Source organism: Peromyscus maniculatus, chromosome 7, assembly GCF_049852395.1.
Source record: "Peromyscus maniculatus bairdii isolate BWxNUB_F1_BW_parent chromosome 7, HU_Pman_BW_mat_3.1, whole genome shotgun sequence".
Taxonomy (NCBI): domain Eukaryota; kingdom Metazoa; phylum Chordata; class Mammalia; order Rodentia; family Cricetidae; genus Peromyscus; species Peromyscus maniculatus.
In genome coordinates, this window is record NC_134858.1 from 40042514 (window position 1) to 40063151 (window position 20638).

General features: G+C 53.5%; 1 protein-coding gene across 1 annotated transcript; it reads right to left on the reverse strand.

Moving 5' to 3' along the window:
• Positions 1-1271: 1271 nt before the first annotated feature.
• Positions 1272-20173, reverse strand: Oaf (out at first homolog). Its single transcript, XM_042282084.2, has 4 exons — positions 19473-20173; positions 4418-4552; positions 3359-3539; positions 1272-2207 (listed from the first exon to the last, which is right to left on the reverse strand). Exons 1-4 carry the CDS (start codon positions 19737-19739, stop codon positions 1948-1950), a joined length of 843 nt encoding a protein of 280 aa, XP_042138018.2. The 5' UTR covers positions 19740-20173; the 3' UTR covers positions 1272-1947.
• Positions 20174-20638: the final 465 nt, after the last annotated feature.

A 20638-nucleotide genomic window follows, 5' to 3' on the forward strand; every position in this document is an offset into this window, starting at 1 on the left:
GTTCTAACATCAGTCTTGCCTTTTTGCTTTTACTCACTGGTTTCTTTTTCTTTCTGCCATGCAGGACATTGAGCCCAGGGCCTTGCTCATGCTGAGCAAATGCTCTGTAACTGAGCTCCATCTTCAGTCCTCATCATATATAACATATAGAGTACATATATATAGATAGATAGATAATGGGTTTTTTTGTATTGGTGTTTGGCCTGCATATATGTCTGAGTGTCACATGCATGCAGTATCCTTGGAGGCCAGAAGAGGGCAACAAGCTTGCCATGTGGGTCCTGGGAATGGAACATGGGTCCTCTGGAAGAGCAGCTAGTGCTTTTTTTTAAGGTTTATTTATTATGTATACAGTGTTCTGCCTGCATGCCAGAAGAGGGTGTCAGATTCCATTATATGTGGTTGCTGGGAATTGAACCCAGGTCCTCTGGGGGAACAGCCAGTGCTCTTAACCTCTGAGCCACCTCTCCAGCAGCCAGTGCTCTTTTTTATGTTGTTTTTTTTGAGACAGGGTTTCTCTGTGTAGCTTTGTGCCTTTCCTGGAACTCCCTCTGTAGGCCAGGCTGGCCTCGAACTCACAGAGATCTGCCTGCCTCTGCCTCCTGAGTGCTGGGATTAAAGGCGTGTGACAACAACGTCCAGCCCAGCAGACAGTGCTCTTAATCCCTGAGAGCCATCCTGTAGCCCAGCAGTTCTCCACACATGGGTGGAGACCGTGTGTGTGTGTGTGTGTGTGTGTGTGTGTGTGTGTGTGTGTGTGTGTGTGTCCCAAGACCATCAGAAAACACAGGTATTTATGTTACAATTCACAAGAGTAGTAAAATTACAGTTAAGAAGTAGCAATGAAAACAACTTTGTGGTTGGGGGGGGTCACCACAACATGAGGAACTGCACATCATTAGGGAGGTTGAGAACCACTGCTCTAGCCCCAAGATTTTTTTTAATGTATGGGAGTACTGGAGGCCATAAAAAAGTGGCAGGTCCCCATTATGTTGGGGTTTCGAGTGTCTGTGAACCTCCCCACCCTCACAGTGGGTGCTAGGAATTGAACTTGGGTCCTCTGGAAGAGCAGCAAGTGCTCTTAACTACTGAGCCTTCCCGGTCCTCTTGTTTCATCATCTCAAGCACAGAGCCTCTCACAGAGCACACAATAGGAACTTTTGAAGTTGGTTTGCCCCGACTGGCACTAATTGTGTAGAGGCACATTTCTGACACTAGGTGGCAGCATTGGACAAAAGTTCTCTCGGATCTCCTAGGCTAGCGCCATTAGGTGAGTGAAAACTTTAAAACACTTTTATTTCTGGTACAAATGATAAATATTTTGTATTAAAAATCTGGAATTCAAGTTTTCCTTGTACTTCATGCTCCCTTCCTGTCCCAGAACCTGTCCAAAGTACTTCAGTCCAAAGGGAGGAAGACTTGGAGGCTGGAAGCTGGGTCCCAGGAAAGGCACACGTGGCAGTCTCAGGGGCAGCAGTTTCCCGGATCCCTGTTGCCTCCGGGGCAGAGAGAAGGCACTTCAGACATGGGAGCTAGGGCACGAGACCCCAGAAGTCCCTCTCGGGTCAACGGTCGCCTCGCTGATGGGAAGGTACGATGCAGGAGCACACGGCCCTGGTACAAATCCCACAAAAGAAGCCAAGGCTGGTGCATCTTTGATTGCATGTATGTGGGACATTTCAGGAGACAGGAAGCGGGGAGGGTACCAGTCTGGAGAACGGCTGGTCCCTCTCAGTCCCCCAGATGGGCACAGGTAGGCATCAGGGCTGCCCAAGGTTGTCCGTGCTGGGTGACACCCGTTCACAGTCATGCAGATGAGCCTCTGGCTTCAACCTCAGAGGCACAGGAAGGGCCCTAAGGCCCCAGACAGGGTTGCTAGCGCCCTCTGGTGGCCGGTGAAAAACTTGTGGGCCCGAGCAGCTCTCCTTGGTTCTCTGCTCCCCACTGCTAGGGGTCCTCATCCCAGAGGCACAGCTGCCTCTGAGGTACGTAGAAGTCAAAGCTGTAGTTTTTCCTGCAGCTTCGGATGCCGCACTTGTAGGGTGCTGGCCGGTCACGGCTGTGGCAGTATTTGAGCATGCAAGGGTACCAGGCCAGGCTCAGGCTGTAGCGGCAGGCACAAGGCTTCCCTCGGTCCCTCACTTGCCCACAGCGGGGCAATTCCACCTGCTCCTTGGGCAGAACCTCGAACACAGAACTGTCCACACCTGGGGGAAGAGACAAGCATGAAGAAAGTAGGAACATCTATAGTCCGGAACAACCTTCTCTCCTGTCACCCCTCCCAAGGCCACCCTGGGGACGGACACAGAGGTGAGACCCGGGCCTGAGGCAAGGCTAATGGGATACACAAAATCACAGTCATCCTCATCCACTGAGTCTCAACTGTGTGCCAGGGATTCAAAACTGGTCCAGAGAAGTTTACTGACAAGGTCAGGACCCAAACCAGGATGTCTGATTTCACAGCCTACCCCGGGGCCATATGGCCACCAATGCTTTAAATAAAACTACCTAAAGGATGTCACCTGAGTGGGCAGGGTGGGGATGGGACAGCAGAAGCAGAATGAGGATGGACATGAGAACAACATGCATGATGAATGCTGAGCAGGTGACAGAGGCCTGACCAGGGCTCTGCTGAGCGGCCATGGGAAGGAACAGCTTCTGGGGGTGCTGGCGTCAGGCCTTTATTTGGGGTGTGGTCTGGTGGAGAAAGGTGTGTAATGGGCATGGTCACAAAGTCCAGCCTTGCTTTGGGAGGGGCAGGCTTCTCTATATGCATCTGGCTGAGCAGAAGGCCCAGGAGCAAGTGGCTTGAATCTCCTCGTCCCTTCTCCACATAGGACCTGGAGAAGGGCCAGCAGAGTGGCAGAGGGGTCCTGCAGAGCTGGGGGGAGGCCCTAAGGATTCTGGGAGAGATGCTGGCAACCAGGAATGGTGAGATGCTGACTTCTGAGAGGTGCCAGCAGACATGCTAGCAGGAGCATCTGTGTCCTCACTATGGGTAGTGACAAGAATGTAAAGACGGCTCCTTTCACAGGACCTGACAGGCTGTCTTTTGTGAGTTTTCTCATTCTAGCTACACAGGCACCACCTCCTCCAGAAGCCTTCCTGACATATCACAGCCTACCTTGGGGGATCTCACCCTCCCCTGAGAATGCCTGTCACTCATGACTACACGCTTACACTTAACTGGTGCTGTACAGATCTACCCACTACCAGCTGCAGCAACTGGATGTCCATACTGGGCGTGCCTGTGTGGTCCGTCCCTGAAGGGACTCAGTAACTCTCTCCTGAACACAGCGAAGAGTCACTCAGTCCAAGGGCTCCTCCCTCTTCCCACCCAGGGCAGCCCCCAGCTGACCTCGCTCCGTCCAGAACCGGACATCTTCCTGGCGGGTGTAGATGGCATCAGTGGCCTCTGCACATACATTGTGGATATGAGGACTCAGCAGGCCCCCCTGGCTGAAGTTCACGGCGATGTCCATGTGTAACTGCTCCAGACCCCGCACTTCTTCAGCCTGCCGCACGGCACGGGGGTTTTTCTGTAGGTGCAAGATGGGAATATCTCCTATCATGCCCTCCTTGATCTCAGGTCCATGGAGCCCAAGGCAGTGGAGAGGCACCTAGCCCCAACCCCTGAGAAACTGATGCCCTAAGGGCAGTTAAGGCTTTTTCTGGCTTCTCTACTCATGAGTGGCTGTCCTTAGAACTAACTTCTAGGGCTTGCTGATTGATAAGTGCAAGATGCAGCTGGGAGACAGGCTAGAGGTAGGTAGCCTAGGCAAGCTGTTCTGGGGTACATGACAGTGTGGGTCATGTGCTTTCTGAATGCAAGGAACTAAGTCTTTCCAAGAAGGGCAGGCAAAGGGTAAGGGCCCTGGAGGGGAAGATACCACCAGGCAGGCCTGCTACCCCGGTCAGCCTAGATGGGCTATGGGAAGCTGCAACTCCAGGGAGGGATCCAGGCAGGTCAGTGGGTCGAAAGGCTGAAAACAGTCTGACACACTCTCACAGGTGTGTTCTGATTCTTTCCTGCATCCTCAATGAGGACACTGAGGCTTTAAAGGCAAGGTCATTGGTCCAGTGTCACCAGCTAATGAGGGACATGGGGAGAGGTGATATCAATCCCTCTTCAGAGTCATGCTCCTCTCTCCACCCACAAGGAGGTGGGACCTGGGCCAGCAGCTTGGGGTGACCTGAGAGTTGGGGCTCAGTGCAGACTAAAGATCTGGGGCTCTATAGTCAGTCTGGCCTGGAGCAAAATCAGGGGATCAGGACTCTCAGTGAGGAGGGTGTCGAGAGAGTGCGGCGAGGAAGAGCAGGATGGGAGAGAGGCCAAGTTTGAATGAGGACAGGGTGACCGCAGAGGTGGGGGTTCTGGGTCAGGGCCTGGCCAGGCAAGCCTGGGGTGGGTGCTCACCTGCCGGAGCTTGGCCATGGCCTCACTGGGGATGATCTCATTGTGGTGCAGCCGGGTGACAAAGCAGAGCGCCTGGAACTGACTCTGCCCCTTCTCCAGCTCCCCCAGGATCAGGGCTCGGAAGATCTTCACGTCCTGAGGGGGAAGGGCAGACGATGGAGACCAGCTGGAGTGAGGGCCCCAGACCAGTCCTGGGGAGGACGGGCCTGGCTACTGTCCCAGTGCCTTCCCCCAAGACACCTCCTTCCCCTGCCCTAGGAAACTGCTTCTCTTTTCCATGTATACCCGTGACTTCGAAGATCACACCCTGAATGTTTCCACAGCTTTCTGGAAAATTGACAAAGTGAACCCCCTCACCAGACCTTCATCTCAAAAAAAGACAGCACCTGTTTCTGGCACTGACATCTCCCCTCAGTAGGTACCTCAGTGTCCTAATTCAGAGTGGGTCGGGCAGGGTCCCGAGACCACTGGGCAGAGCACCATGGGGGAGGGACTATACTTTTGACAAGCACCCATTCCAGAGCTTTCTCTATGGCACTCTGTAGCTTTTGGGAAGAGCCTCAGAACATCCCTGGGTATTCTGCAGTCAGCCTGGCCCCTGCCCCACCCCACCTCCATCAGAGACTGTGGGGTGGAAGCAGCCGGCTGCAGCTGTGGCTGCCTTCCAAGGCTGGAATGGCTTACCTTCCCCCCCCCCACTTCCCCTCTCCCCATGGGGGTACTCATGGCACGACCAATGGGCCCAGAGCGCCTTCCTGTTCTGACTCACTGCATGCATGAGGGAGGCTGGAGCAGGAAGAGGCAGCAGAGCCTCAGACAGTGTGTCTGCAGGCTGGCTGCCGCTAGAACCCTCTGCTACATCCTCCTGCACCCCGCCCCCCACCCCACCCCTATCCCAAGCACCTTGCCCTTCTCGCCTATTACATTCCTAACTCTGTTCCTGAGGGGAGAAGGAAGTGAGTAGGTCCCAGTCAGAAGAGGTCTCAATCTGTGACGCCTCCTGCCATGGGGGCACGCTGGCCTCAGCCACTATGGCTCGGAACCTTCCTGGTCCCTATGCCTATGGCTCTTCCCTGGCACTGGGAGATGCATCCCTGGGCTTTTCATTGCTCAGCACTTGTACCCTGGGCTGCCTCATCAGGAGCCCCCTCCATTGAGGGCGTATTGTATAACTGCTCGGGTCCAAGTGTTCGGGGGAACAAGGTCAGGGTGTTCCCTGGGATTCTAGACATAGGCAGGGAGGCGGAGGGTCCCACCACCAGGCTGTTGTATACAGTAGCTACCCCAGGCTTTTCCAGGCCTCACTGTGACAGCTCTTGTACCTGGCACGTTAGTACTTAGCACCACAAGCAGAGGTTACTGTCATTGTTGGAGTGACCAGCAAATGTCACTGATGACCTGGGACAAGTGCCTATCATCTTCGTTTTGTTTGAAACAGGATTTCTCAGCCGGGCGGTGGTGGCGCACGCCTTTAATCCCAGCACTCGGGAGGCAGAGCTAGGTGAATCTCTGTGAGTTCGAGGCCAGCCAGGGCTACCAAGTGAGTCCCAGGAGAGGCGCAAAGCTACACAGAGAAACCCTGTCTCGAAAAACCAAAAAAAAAAAAAAAAAGAAACAGGATTTCTCGACCTAGCCCTGGCTGTCCTGGAGCTCACTATGTAGACCAGGCTGGCCTTGAACTCAGAGATCCGTCTGCCTCTGCCTCCCGAGTGCTAGGATTAAAGGTGTGTGCCACCACTCCTGGCTGATCCTCTATACTGTTGTGGATTTTACTCATACTGTAACTCTACAAGCGATCTCTCTTGCACTTTTACTAGAAATTACTTTATACAATGACTTTATCATAAATGCAACAAGAGGGGATGGGAATGTGGAGAGTGATTTCCTAGAAGAGAGAAACTGAGGCTCGGCTGGTGAAAAAGGTTCCACGAGGCTCCTCCTCATCCAGAGCCTTGGAAAGAAGGTGAGTCAGCCTGGCGTAACTCCCACTTCCTCCGGACAGGAAATCCCTCCTTGGGTCACCGTGCTGGCATCTCCTTGTCCTGCCAGCCTGGGCCATCTGATCTTCCATCCACTCGGGTCGGCCGAGGGGACACTGGAGGCTGATCTGCTAGTGCCAGATCCCATTCCAGGCACAGTCCTGTCAGGTGGGAATCCACACCAGATCTCCGCCTCTGAGAGTCTGAGTCAGGCAATACCTGGTAGGCGCCTCATGCAGGATCCAAAGTCCGCCTCACTGGTATTTTCAGCTCTGACCCTTGTGGGAATGCTATCTGGATACCACCATCTTCTCTATGACACCCGTACTAACTACCGGGTGGTCTCCGGGCTGCTGAGGGGCTCAGTGGGCGGCTGTGCCACCTGCCCACCATAAGCAGTGGAAGGCAATGAACATTTAGAACCAGACCAGAGACTGAAGAGCTCTGCTTGAGGAGTTGATAAGACAGCTTAGTGGATGACCTGCTTGTCATACAAACATGAGGACTTCAGTTCAGTTATCAGCACCCATGTAAAAAGAGGGTGTGGTGGTGTGTGCTTGTAATACCAGCCCTGGGGAGGTAGACACCGGAGGATCCCTGGAGCTTTCTGGTTAGCCACGCTAGTCTAATCCATGAAAAAAGGATAAACAATGACACCCAAAGTTGACCACTGGCCTCCTCCACTCATGCAGGTGCATACCTGTTCACATGCAGGTGCACAGATGTGTACCTGGGCATACATGAATGCATGTCTGCTTGTGTGCACACACTCAAACACATGCATACATGAGTGCACACACATACACACACACACACACACACACACACAAAATGTGCTTGAGTTCCTTCCCTATTTCCGAATTCGATACCAACAACAATGACAACCACCAGATGCTACCAAGCTGGGAAGCTGCCTGGGTGCAGAAGGAAGGAGGACTTCTCACCAAGGCGGAGGAAGCCCTCTGTGATTGTAGGACCAAGTTTCACTGCTTTGATAACCGGGAAAGTGAAACTGCTGTTACAGTGTGTCAAACAGATTGCAACATCTTATCTGAAGTCTCAATAGGAGGAGAGCTCGACTATGACAGAGCTTGGATTGGGTAACCCGCTCAAGGTCATGGACTTAGGGGAAGCACAGCTGGGATTTTAACCCAGGTAGTCTAGGCTGTCAAAAAGCTGAGCTCTTTTCCCAGAAAGCACAGTTGCTTCCTGGATCAACTAGTCTAACTTCCCTGATGCTAAACTAAAGAAATGGGCTGAGCAGGTGTGGTATATCTCTAGTACTTGGGAGGTGGAGGCAGGAGGATTGCCAGTTTGAAGGCAACCTGGGCTACATAGATTTTGTTTCAAAAGATAAGTGAAGGGAAAAATGGAACTAGGGAAGAAAGGAGGGAGGGGGAAGTATGAATGAACTGAAGCTCAGGCCCATAGAGTCAGTGAATGGCAGACAGGACCAGAACCTGGCTCATTTCCCATCATACTCATTCGGCCACTATCCCTGGATCCTTGGTTGACTGCCTAAGGACAGGGCAGCTCCTGCTCTTACTATGTGTGCCTAACAAACAGCCTGATGCAAATAAAAGACGAGGCAGGATTACACCTCCTACCCCACCTGCCTGCACTGTGAAAAATCCTTTACAGATTCTCCAGTGTTCTTGATCCCATTGTTCCCCACAGCCACATGTCCTTTGCTGGTCCCAGGGAGGGGGTGGGCATCACATCCTGAACCATGCCTGGCCCAATAGCAAGGCTCCAGAACAGACAGAAGGACAGTGTCACGGAGCTCCTCTGCTTTGGGAACATCCTGACAGATGTTAAGTCCACGGCAGATGGGAACCTGGCTTCCAGCCTCTCTCCTTGCCTAGAGTTCCCTGGGATGATTCATCTAGATGTTGTCAAACGCTCAAGGCAGACAGCACAACAGGGCAAGAGCCTTTGGCAGTGGAGAGAGGTTTAGCGTCTGGGCCTCCCAAACTAGGAGGGCTCCATAAGGAACCATTCTCCCAGGAACCTTCAGCCCATAAGGAAGTCCTGTGGCATACAGCAAGAAGAGGCCAGTCAGGGGCAGGGAGGGTTGAAATCCTCTCTGTAGCTGAGGCCAAGGTAGGCTTGAATACACCACAGTAGCTAAGATGGAATGTTAACAGCCAGGGTTCCCTGCTTTGGCCCCTGGTCTTGCTGCTTCTGGCCACATAACCTTGGGGGGAAATCTATGTAAGGTCTCTGAGTCTCCGTTTTTCACACTTGCAAAATAGGCCCAGTGAGAGTCCCACCTTGCAGGACTGCTGTGAGCATGAAAGAGTGCAAGGACTCGGAACACGGGGTGGGACTCTGAGTGCCCCCCCGCCCCATGATGCCGCAATCCTGATGCCGCAATCCCTTGTTCCTGACGCCATCTACTCCAGGTAAAGATTGTTCTATTGATGGACTGACCAAGGCAGGTCAGGTGACCCCTGCGAGGCTTGCAAGCAGGAAATAAGTAGGACAGCACTGACTCGCATTCCCCGAGGCAGGGCTTTCACAAGCTTCTGGAAAGGCAAAGGAATGGCCACGTCCAAGGGCCCTGTCATTACAGGACTCCTGAGGCTATCAACTTCAGTGCCAGGAATGAGGCCTGGAGCTGAAGTTTGTGCTGACTGCTATGGATACAAAGGATGGATAAGGGCGTAACTGTTCTTGTAAGGACAGGGCTGGGGTGGAGGGAGGGAAGGAAGGCTCCCCTCAGTGGGGGTGGGGGGGTCAGTGGTTCTTGGGCCAAGAGTGAGGTAGGACATCCAATCGCCCCTCCATATTGCTGTCACTTCAGCATTTAATGTCACCAGCTTCACAATGAAGTACACTCTAGACCCTGGCATCCCAGGCTCTGCCCACAGTAACTCCCATGTTGCTTATGCATTGAGATACAGTTCCTTGAATGGGCAGTGTTGAGTCACTTCCTGGACCTTTCTGTGAGTCCATTACTCTCTGGGGATGCCCCACACCTAAGGAAGGTGGACAGAAGGGATCCTTCCTTAGACCTCAGCTCCCACGTACCACCCGCTCAGGCACAGTTCAAGGTCAGGACCTCCAGTCCATAGAGGCACCTTCCCAGTGCCCTGCCTGCCTCATTTAAATTCCCTCCCGGACTCCTTCCTCCAGGCCCGGAGCACATGGCATTCTCCCAACCATGCCCAGACAAATGAGCAATAGTATGAAGGGGTACCCAGGCCAGTGGTGGGAGTGTACCAGGGCCAGGTGAGATGGAGAGGGAGGGCAGAGGGGAGGGTGGGAGGTGGCTGAGCGGCAGGATTTGGGGTCTAGGAATCCACTCGAGTCTGGGCTTAACTTTGTGGGTCCCTGGAAGTCACTGGTGGGTTCTGAGCCTGGGGCTGGTGTGGAGTCTGGTTCACATTTGGCTTTCACTCAGTTTGAGGCTGTGCACAGGAGAGTGTATGCTGTCCTGGCATTATATCTGCCTGGCAATGATTCATCCAGGCCCTCTGTGGTCTGGCTCTGGGGTCAGAGACAAGTGGCTGGAGCCGGTGTATGTGGTAGCCAGGGGCTGGCACAGGGCAGAAGCTCCATGTCCACTGGCTGTGTGAATGGATTCAGCCTCCACAATCTCCACGCCCTATCTTCTTGGCCTTACCTACAAAGGGAGTGGGGGGGGTGGGGGTACACTCCTGCAGGCTGATAGCCAAGGGCTATTTTGCATTCTAAGAGGTCAGACTTTAGGGGATCATGTGGTTGATGTCTCAGCGAAGTTCCAGAGGAGAAGGGACTTCTCTAGTCACACAGCGGGACCAGCAGCAGAAACCCAGACTTTCCAACTCTTAGTCCAGTGTTCTGCTTCACGCTATGGGGATGCACCACGCCTCTGTGCCCTCCCCGACCATTCCATCTTCGTGAGACCCAGAGAGAGGGGCTACTCTGATGGGGTTCCATGGGAACAGGGAAGTGACTGCAGACAGCTGTCCTGGGAAAACACCCGTGACAGGAGACACCCTGTGTGAGCCCTCCAGGCTGCTTCCTCAGAGAGGCTCAGGGAGTACTTCCTGCTGGGGGAGGGAGGCCTGGACCGTGATGGGCCAAGACAGGAGCAGCATGGCCCTCCATGGCTGCCTTTTAGACTCAGTTAGGTAAGAGGGCAACACACAGCTTTTGCTTGGGCCACTGTTATCGACACACCCAAATTTATCCCAGCTTTCCCTACCCTCGGGACACACACACACACACACACCCACACACACACACACACACCCCTCACTGAATCCTCTGCTCCACTTTCACGCCCAGCAGGCTCTGGCTCACACATTATCTCACCCACAGCCCAACCCCTCGGCTCACACAGGCGTTCTCAGTCACACACCATCACCTCAGCTCCCCTCAGTCTTCCAGGCTCCCAGATTCCAGCTCCAGGCTCCCAGTGCTCTCAGGACACCCCTCCTCATCACTTCCCACTACAGTACAGTTGAGAACTAAGCCCCGCCCCACCCCATCCCATGGGAGCAGAACGGTTGTGTGTGTGTTTGTGTGTGTGTGTGTGTGTGTGTGTGTGTGTGTGTGTGTGTGTGACTGGCCACTGCTCCAGGGCCTGCACAAAGCAGTACTCACCCCACCTCTCCCCTAGCTACTGGACGGTTGGGGCTCCCTGCCTTCTGGGACTGTGTTCTGCTACCCCTGTCTCCTCATCACCAGAGCACGTGACTCTGGGGCCCAGGCTGAGCCAATCTAAATATTTATTCCTCAGCTCCTGGCTGGGACTGCTTCATGACTAGACAGGGGCCAGATTTCCTAGGCTGGGGCAGGGGAGGCCAGATTCAGGAACCCCTCTGCAGCTCTGTCTAGCTCTTCACCAGGAGTAGGTGTGGATGCACTCAACCCAGAGCTGGGATGGAAGCTACAGGAGACGCAGGCATCCCTACTGTCTGTGCACACGGACGTGGTGGACAGAGGCTTCTTGTCATAGGGTTAGTACAACTACCACCCTGCACCCGTGCCCCTCACTGCCAGTTCCCAGCCTTCCCAAGGGCCCCTCATGCTCTGTCAGCCAAAAATCCCAAAGGTCACCACCATCCTGACTGGCCCGGGGGAACAATGTGAGGCTTTATGTGGATCAGCTGCTCCCCACTGTCTAGCTGACTCAGGGCTCCTGACACGGGGCGCCACACTTCCCTCTCACTGAGAGTCCAGCCTCCTTCATTCCCTGCCCTTCATCCGAATCCCCAGTGACAGGTAAGTAAACATTTGCCAATTTAAAGGACCGAAGCTCCCAGTGATGAATTGGTCCCTGGTGCAGAAAGAAAAAAAGTTGGAATTACATACGCGTCTCATAGGTCCCTTGTTCTGCAGACCCCCTCAGTTACTCTGCCCTGGAGAGCCACAGGCATGGAGCCCAGGCTCACAGAGGCTAAGGCAGAGTGACTGGCAGTATTTGGGACCTACCCAGCCTGGCCTTTCACCCTCCAGAGCCACCCAGAGCACTGCTGAGGGATCAACCCTGGATTCCCCGGGAATTATGAGTTTGGGGGAACGGGGCCCACACCAACTGCATGTAAATAGGTGTTTGTGAATTCCTGTGCACTAGGGTTCTCCCACACTCCTTCTGCCCCTCCACAGGGTGTCTCATCCTTCTCGAAGGAACCCACTCAGAGGGCCAGAGCAGCCCAGTCAGTCGGAATGTAGTACAAGGATCTCTGGGAGCTAATCCTGAGTCACTACCAGCTGTCTGGTCTTGTCACCAATGTCACTTCCAAGCTCAGTCTGTGCATCTGCAGGATGGAGGCAAAAGTGCCTCCGGATGCAGTAGTGCAGACAAATTAAGACCACATGTGTGAGCAGAGTGATTGTTGAACGCAGGATGCCACATTCCCATAGAGTCTGCATCGCCAGGCTGGGTCATCTGCCTGCCTGCCTGCCTGTGGAGTAGGTAGGTGTCTGTGCAAGCTTACCCACTACTCTGCAGACTGAGGAGTCCAAGAACAAATTCCACCCATCCCCTGTTGTGGAATAGAATATTTGTTTGTTTAACTAAGTAAAGATGTGCTGTATTTGTTTGTGTTGCAGAAGAACTGTCTAACTATGTAAAGATGTGTTGCATTTTTTATGCTGCATTTGTTTAATTATGTAAAGATGCATTGCTTTTGTTTATGCTGCCTTTGTTTAGCTAGTAAAGATGTGTTACTGTTTCCCCTTGCCTGCCGAAGGCACATGAGCGGTCTAATAAAAAGCTGACCAGTCTATAGCTAGGCAGAGGAGGGATAGCTGGGGCTGGCAGGCAGACAATGCCCTGGTAGGCAACCAGGGACCAGCCAGCCAGATACTGAGGAAGCAAGAAAGCAGGATGGACAATATGTAGATAAGCTAAACGAGCAGTACATAGGTTAATAGAAATGGGTTAATTTAAGTTAAAAAGAAAAAAAAGAGCTAGCTAGAAACAAGCCTAAGCTAAGGCCGAGTACTCATAATTAATAAGTCTATGTGTTATATTTGGGAGCTGGTTGGCAGCCCAAAGAGAAAGCCTGCTCTAATCCCCCTTTTCCCTCTGCAACAGGCTACACTATCGGCTCCAGGTGGTGGTTTTCACCAGGAGTCAGGATAAAGACTCCATCTGGACACAGCATCTCCATCAGGGATGGGAGATGTCAGCCATAGGCCAGGGAGCACACTTGAACCACAGCCAAGACTTGGTATCCAGGGGGCTGGAGAGATGGCTCAGAAGTTAAGAGCACTGACTGCTCTTCCAGAGGTCATGAGTTCAATTCCCAGCAACCATGTGGTGGCTCACAACCATCTGTAATGAGATCTGATCTCCTCTTCTGGAGTACAGGCAAACTTGCAGAAAGAACACAGTTATATAATAAATAAAATAAATCTTTTTTTTTTTTTTTTTTTTTTTTTTGGTTTTTCAAGACAGGGTTTCTCTTTGTAGCTTTGCGCCTTTCCTGGAACTCACTTGGTAGCCCAGGCTGGCCTCGAACTCACAGAGATCCGCCTGCCTCTGCCTCCCAAGTGCTGGGATTAAAGGCGTGCGCCACCATCGCCCGGCCTTTTTTTTTTTTTTTTTTTTTTTGGTTTTTCAAGACAGGGTTTCTCTTTGTAGCTTTGCGCCAATAAAATAAATCTTAAAAAAAAAAAAAAAAAAAAAGACTTTGTACCCTGACCCAAGGAGGAGTTCATCAGATATGGAAGGAGGACGAGAACTGGACCCAAGAGCCCCACATACACAGCCTGGTCTCTTTACTTCCTGCAAACTCCTGAGAAAATGCTCTGGGCTCTAAAAGTTCTCAGGAAGCACTTTTGGGGAGCAGAGTGATGGTTCGGTTGGTAAACTGCCCGCCATGCAGGCGTCAGGGCCTGAGTTCAGACCCCCAATACCTGTGGAAAGAGCATGACTGCACATACCTACCTACCTGTGTTAGTGCTGGGCACGAAGAGAATCCCCGGAGCTCACTGGCCAGCTCCTCTCGCTGAATCCAGGAGCTCCAGGTTCAGTGAGAGAACCCTGATTCAAAACCATAGGGTGGAAAGTGAGGAAGACACTTGATGTCAGCCTTTGGCTTCCAACATGCATCTGTACACACAGGAACACACACACACATGCATATACCCAACCCCTGTGCATACACATACCCAAACCACAAAAGTGCTTTTTTTTTTTTTTTTAAACTGTCCTCTGCTACCAGAGATTTCTAATCTATTACATGTCTTCCGAGCCAAACCATAGAGGACCCAGCACAGACAGGGTAGGATTTAGGACCTTAAAACCTTCTCTTCTTGTTCTACATGTGTGTGATGTGACATTCTCTTGGGACAGTGTCCATGTAAACACTGCAGATCCTGACTACATCCCACAGGAACCCCACCTTTGATCCCGGGACAGGGAATCTGATGCTTTCTGGATGCTTCTCTCCTCTGGCTTCCACTTACCCATTGGTACCCAGGACAGAAAGCAAGTTTCTAATCTCCCTGGGGTTCTTGACCCCTTGGAGTAGCCCTGAGTTAAGCCACAGCACTGTGTGGCTCTTGACATTGGCATTCCCTCCCAGGTTCCAGCCTAACGGACCCTTTGCTTCCTCACTTTTGGAGTGGGGGTCCTTCTCCTCCTACCTCCCCACCACCCTGGTGCAGTCACACATGACTTTTTTCCATATCTTGCAACCCCATCTTCCCCTTGTGGCCAGCCCCACAGCAGGCTGCTTGGGACGTGACTCATTCCTTCCCCTGCTTTTGGACATTCAGACAGGGGGACAGAGAGCTTGGATAGAGATAGCATGGGGGAGGGAGCCGCCAAGAGGGCTGACAGATAAGCAGCCAGAGAGAGACTGGGGTGGTAGCATGCCTGCATTACTGTGCTCGGTGGCTGTATACACACAGTGGATATATGTAGGGCTCGGAGTGACAAGGAACGTTACTCACTGTGTGCATTAGGAGTTAGAGTTCCTATGTGGAGGGCATATAAATTTAGGCCCAAAGTATAAACGCTGCTTACAGCACATTGGGGCCTGGGGGTGGGGGTGGGGGGGTAATAAGCGTGTGAGGCTCAGGCAGCGGCATGCCAAAGGCCCTGGGTTCAGTCCCCAGCACCAAAACAGAAGCAGCAAAGGGAGAACAACAGATTCACACTGCTTGTTTTTAAAATGGGTCTCATGTAGCCCAGGCTGGTCCTGAACTCACCCTGTAGCTGAGGATGACCCTGAACTACTAATCATCCCTCCTCCACTTCCCAAGTGCCAGAATTACAGATGTGCACAACCATGCTCAATTTATGTGGTGCTGAGAATCAAACCCAGGGTCTCCTGCACGGAAGGCAAAATACTATCAACTGAGCCCCATCCACAACCCGCCATCCCACCCCACCCCTTTTTAAAACAGGATCTCCCATAGCCCAGGCTGGCACTCAACTTAAAGAACCCTGTGCCTGACTCTCGTGTTCAGATGTCCTGATTTAGTGAGATGGGGTTCCATTCCGTTCAGGTATGGGGAGCCTGCAAACTTTCCGGATGACTCTTCAAAGCCACTCAACCATATATCCAACTGGCATTCTTTCAGAGTTACAGCTCAGTCAGCCTGGTGAGTGTCAGCCCGAGGAAGGGCTCCAGGTGACAGGACAGCCATGTACCAGTCCATGCTGCTCATGGGATCTGCCCACGTCAGCTCCAGTGTCCCATAGCACACTGGTGACTGACTGCTTTACCAGCTTTGGGTCAAGGTGCAAGCATGGAGAAGAATAGTCAGTGTTGGGTGCCTACCTGGGAAGGAAGGCAGGGCCGAGAAGAAGGGGTGTAAGAGCTGGGACCCCTCCTACGTGGGGTGTCACAAAGCCTTGAGTTCGCTTAGGCCAGGGTGGACTGCTGTCCTGGGGAGGAAGCGGGCACTGGCTGGCCACTGACCCAGCAGCTCCCAGGAGAAGGTGGTAGTTAGTGGAGGCCCACACCTATAATCCTATCACTCGAGACTGTGAGTTAGACAAGAGGATCGAGAGTTGAAGGCTAGTCTTGTGTAACAGTTTCCTGCAGGGACTGTGAAACAGTCCATCCTGCAGGGAAGCTCCTGGAAGGAAGGTAAGCAACTCAAAACAGCTTCAGGAAGTCCCTGAAACTGACCAGATTCACTAGACCCCTCCCTGCCAGGGTAAACAATAAAAGCTGTGCTTCAAAGAAGACTAAGACCAGCCCAGCTGCCTGGGAGAAACAAAAGCCAGAGGAACTGCCCGAAAGAAGTTTAGAACAACTGAGGCACCTGGAAAGGTCGCTCTCCAACCTGCTGAGTGGCCTGCAGACTGTGCAGTGTACTCCAGCTTCCCAGCTTTGTGAGTGGTCAGTCATGCTGGGGTGCACCTTGGTGATACATCTGTCTTTGAGTCATTTCTGCTCTCGTAAGTAACCCCTCACCTATATTCCTAAGTAATCCCAATAAAATAAAATTCACTGGTTCACCAAGTTGGGCTTTGGTGCTATTTATACTTTGGTCTGTCGTGGATTCTCTGTCTGGGGTAAGCAGACCTGTGTATAGCATCTCCCCAAGTGGAGTTTTGTCATACTATGTAGTGAGACTCTGTCTCAAAAGAAAAAAAAAAAAGAAAGATAAAACAAAAGCTTCAGAGCAATCTGGATCACACAGGGAGTTCAAGGCCAAGGTCAGTCTAGACTGTATTTGGAGACCTTGTCTCCAAGACAGAAAGAATACAGGTGACAGCAAGGGGCTCTCGTCTTTTGCAGGCTCAGTGATGATTTTCTTTGTGATCTCTTGCCTACGCTTCAACCTCTTTCATCCAAGCTGAACAGGGAGGAAGCTGGCTGAAAGGTGGCATAAGACAGCTTCGGAGCGGAGGGTTTCTCGTATCCTGAGCACGCGACATGGCACCAGAAGCAGAGGGAGCATACTACATGCACTTTGCTCCCTGTTCAGCTCTGTCCATGACCGCAGGCCAGGCACCAATATTAACACATCTTTCAGATGAAGAGATGCAGGCCCAGAGAGACCAGATAGCTGGTCTGGAGGTGGACCAGCTCTCCGGGGGTAAACCAGACTTGTCTCATTCAGTCTGTACTGTCTCTCCCGATGGTGATCAGATGGCAAACACCAGTAGTTCCAAAAGGATTCAGGATTTTTTTCCCTAAAGCAGCCCCTAATGGGCATGGTACACAAAAACCCAACTTCTGGGCCATTTTCTACAGGAAACTTCATTACTTCTAGGCAGAGCTTTCCAGTGGAGATCTAACAAAAAAAGGCCTGGAGAACTGAGCAACAAGCACCCTGTGGGAGAAGGACGGACGGGGCACAGAGTGGCTCTGGCCAGTAGAAGCAACACGCTGGAATAGACTAAATACTGTCCTCCCCGGTCCCCATGTACCCGACTCCACCATGTCCTGAGCCGAAGAAGAGCCTAGAAATCCTCTGACAGCTGGCTTTCCACTCTCTGTGACTTACCCTCCCACACCCCCCACACCCCCCACACATGAAATTGGAGATGCCAGGAGCAGGTGTGAAATGCCAGCTCTGTGTCAGCGGCTAACCTGAAAAGTAGACTTTGGAAAATTAGGTGAAAGTTTGAGCCATTGTGGGGATTAAAGTGAGCTCCGGCCATCAACTCTGAATGTTCCCTCCAACTGCCCAGCCAGAGGGTCCCCAACCCCAGGCTCGGTCCAACCCCTACGGCAGGCCACTACCACCCTGGTCACAGCCTCCTGTTTTCTGCCCTGGTCTCCTTTCACGGCAGAGCAATAACAACCTTTTGTAGCCAGAGGCTAGAAAAGCTCCATTAAAGTCCTGCCTTTCACGCCCCGCCCAGCTTGGCTATCAGAAGTCTTGCCTAGGGATAGATAAATCTTTAAGGCTGCGGGGTGATCACCCCACCGGGCCACTGGGCAGGAGGGTGGGACACTAACAGTACATTCTGTGGCTGGCTTTTAGGTCAGAGGGCTTAGAGGAGAGATTAGATCCCCACTCGTGATTGATTCTGCCTCCATTTGCGTCTTCCAAGCCCAGAATACCACAGATAAAATGTTCCTAATTCAGGTGGACAAGCAGGGTCATCTGCCCTAGTAGCTAGCATCTAAGATGGCAGTTTGAGCCTGTGTGGCAAGCATTCCGCTAAGTCCTCTGTCAAGATGACTCCCTGGGCCCGGGCCAGATCACCAGTCCAGCCTCACCCCTGGTCCAGCCTCACCCCTGGTCCAGCCTCACCCCTACTCCACCCAATGCTGGATCTCCTCTGCTCCTCTGCAATCCACGTCAATCTCATGGGGTCTCTAGCTGGCTGCCCATCCTCTGGCCCCTCCTCCCAAGCTCTCCAACTAACTCCCAGTTTCACAGAAGCCAGAGAGAGGGGGCTGCTGGGTACTGGGTCTCTTGGCTGCCCAGCTATTTAATATGCCTTACGTCTGTCTCCCCCCAAAGATAGAGGGGCATGGTGCCTTCTTTTAGGGGTGAGAGTAGATGATTAGAAGATTTCTCCCCTGGACCCCACAAGACAGGGTCTCCTCTCACTCGATAGTCCCGGCTAGACTTGAACTTGTGTTCTGCCTATCTTGGGCTCCTGAGCACCAAGATGGCAGGAGTGGGGGAATCGCCCTTCACCAAAAACTTATACATCTTCTTTTCTTCAAGATGTTTCTGTGGTTGGGTCACTGTTTGTCACCCAGCGCGCGCGCACACACACACACACACACACACACACACACACACACACACACTTCCATTTCCTGATAATCCTAGCACTTCTCTCCCTCTTCTGACTCCCTCCACAACACTGCACCCCACCCCCACGACAGAGAGAGAGAGAGAGAGAGAGAGAGAGAGAGAGAGAGAGAGAGAGAGAGAGAGAGAGAGAGAGAATACAGAGAGGGCGAAACTGTGGATTTCACTAGCCCTTGCCAGGCTTGGCTGAGACACTGACCACATTTTCCAAGTGAAGAGGCCTCCCCTCCCCTCCCCTCCCCTCTCCCAACCCTTCCTAGGTCTTCCTCTTGCCCCAAGCTTTCCAGCTCTCCAGGTCACAGAGGAGAGAGCTGCTCCTAGCCTTGGGCAGGACCAGGGGCCGACAGCTCTGCAGGGAAAATGACCCCCCGGAATGGTGCTCCAGGGCTGGAGGTCTTGAAACCATTTCCTTGCCAAGTACCGAAAAGGAAAGGGACCTAACTTCATACCACACTCACAGCTACAGGGCGGGCCAAGGTCCGCGAGGCCACCTGTGGATTTCCCCCTGCAGTCACAGAAAAACTGTTGCAAGAAGGGAAGCATTGTTAACGTGCACTTCTGTCGGAGTATCAGCTGGGAGTGCCGAGAAGGAAGCAGACCCCGGAGCTAGCTGATCAGTGCACGAGAGGGGCCTTGATTACTCAGAGCCAAGTAACAGAAGCCTCGAGGGGTTGTTAGCACAGGAGTTCATTGAAGAGGATAAAGGACCCAGATCTGGGTGCGGGCGAGTTAGAGAGGGAGCCTGGCGTGACCTTGGGCAAGTCACGTCCCCCTTCCCGCGCTGCATTTCTCGTCTGCAGGCTTGGGGGTGTCTGCGACCTCCGACAGTTAAGCTCGAAAGCCTCCCTCCCCGGGGGTGGGGCGGGGATGGAACGGGACCAGGGAGGGTGCCTCACCTTCTTGAAATCGGCGGTGAAGGAGATGAGAGTGCCGTCGGGTTTGCGCAGCTCGAGGCTGATGCTGTCGGCGTCGCTGTCCGCCTGCAGGCTTTCCTCGGTCACCTGGCCGTCGGGCAGCCTCACACGGACCCTCAGCTCCGCCGGCGCGCTGCTCCCCGCGTCCACGCCGCGCGGCGCCCCAAGCAGCAGCGGCGACAACAGCAGCAGCACCAGCGGCAGCGCGGGGCGCGCCGAGGGGACGTCGCGGCGGCCGGGGGGCCGCATCCCCGGGGGCCCCGGCGCGCCGCGTGGGGGAGGGGAGGCGCGCCTGCAAAGTTCGCTCCAAGTTAAGGGGTCCGGTTCAGGGATTCCCGGCAAGTCGCCTCCTTAGGAGGGGCGACTCAACCCTGAGGTCCCCACGACGTGCTGCGAACGCACGTGGGCCGCGTTCAGCCACGCACCCCGAGTCCCGGACAGCGGCCCCCGTGCGTGTCCCCCCGATCGCCGCGGCCCCAGCCGCCCAGACTCCTGAGCTCCGGACTCCGTTCAGCACTTTTCATTCAATCCCACCCCCCGTCACTTCCTTCAGAAAACAGAAACCACCAGGACCTGCCTTAAAGAGACCGCGCACCTCTTGGCCCTTAAAGGGACCGCTGAGGCCCAGAGAGGGGCGGGGATTGGGGACCGCGGCTCAGCCGCTTTGTGGCCGGCCGACGCTGGCTTTCTCTGGGTCCCTCCCTCCCGCCGCGCCCCGCCACCGGCCAGGCCTTGTCCGGAGTTTGCGCTCGGGGCAAATCCCTTCCTCCCATTAAGGGCGGGGCGGGTGACTCTTCCCCCGCCCCCCCCCCCCACACACCCCTCTGGCTTGTTCTGGTGCCACGTGGATGAAATAATCAGGCTTGGATTTTCAGGGGGTTTGCTTAGTCTTTTAGTTTCTCTGACACAGCGAATTTCTCAAATGCGGCTGGAAAAAAAAAATCAGGCCTCACCTCGCACTCTGTCTTTTCCTGGGTCGGGGAGTGGAGTTGGGGGGTTGAGGGCCAACTCTGTACATCCATCAGGTGTGCGCTGTTTTGATAAATGAGGCCGCCAATCTGGACGCGAACTTCAGGGAGCACTTTGTGGGCCGTTAGGCGGTTTCCCTCTCCTCCCGAGTTTAGGCAGCCTTTCTCCAGCCTAGCCCA

Excerpts from the sequence above, each read along its gene's own strand:
- Oaf (XM_042282084.2), bottom strand. The coding sequence starts at position 19,739 with ATGCGGCCCCCCGGCCGCCGCGACGTCCCCTCGGCGCGCCCCGCGCTG. Across the intron at positions 4,553-19,472 it reads TCACCGCCGATTTCAAGAAG|GACGTGAAGATCTTCCGAGC; the intron begins GTGAGGCACCCT and ends CTTCCCCCTCAG. Across the intron at positions 3,540-4,417 it reads CCATGGCCAAGCTCCGGCAG|AAAAACCCCCGTGCCGTGCG; the intron begins GTGAGCACCCAC and ends TTGCACCTACAG.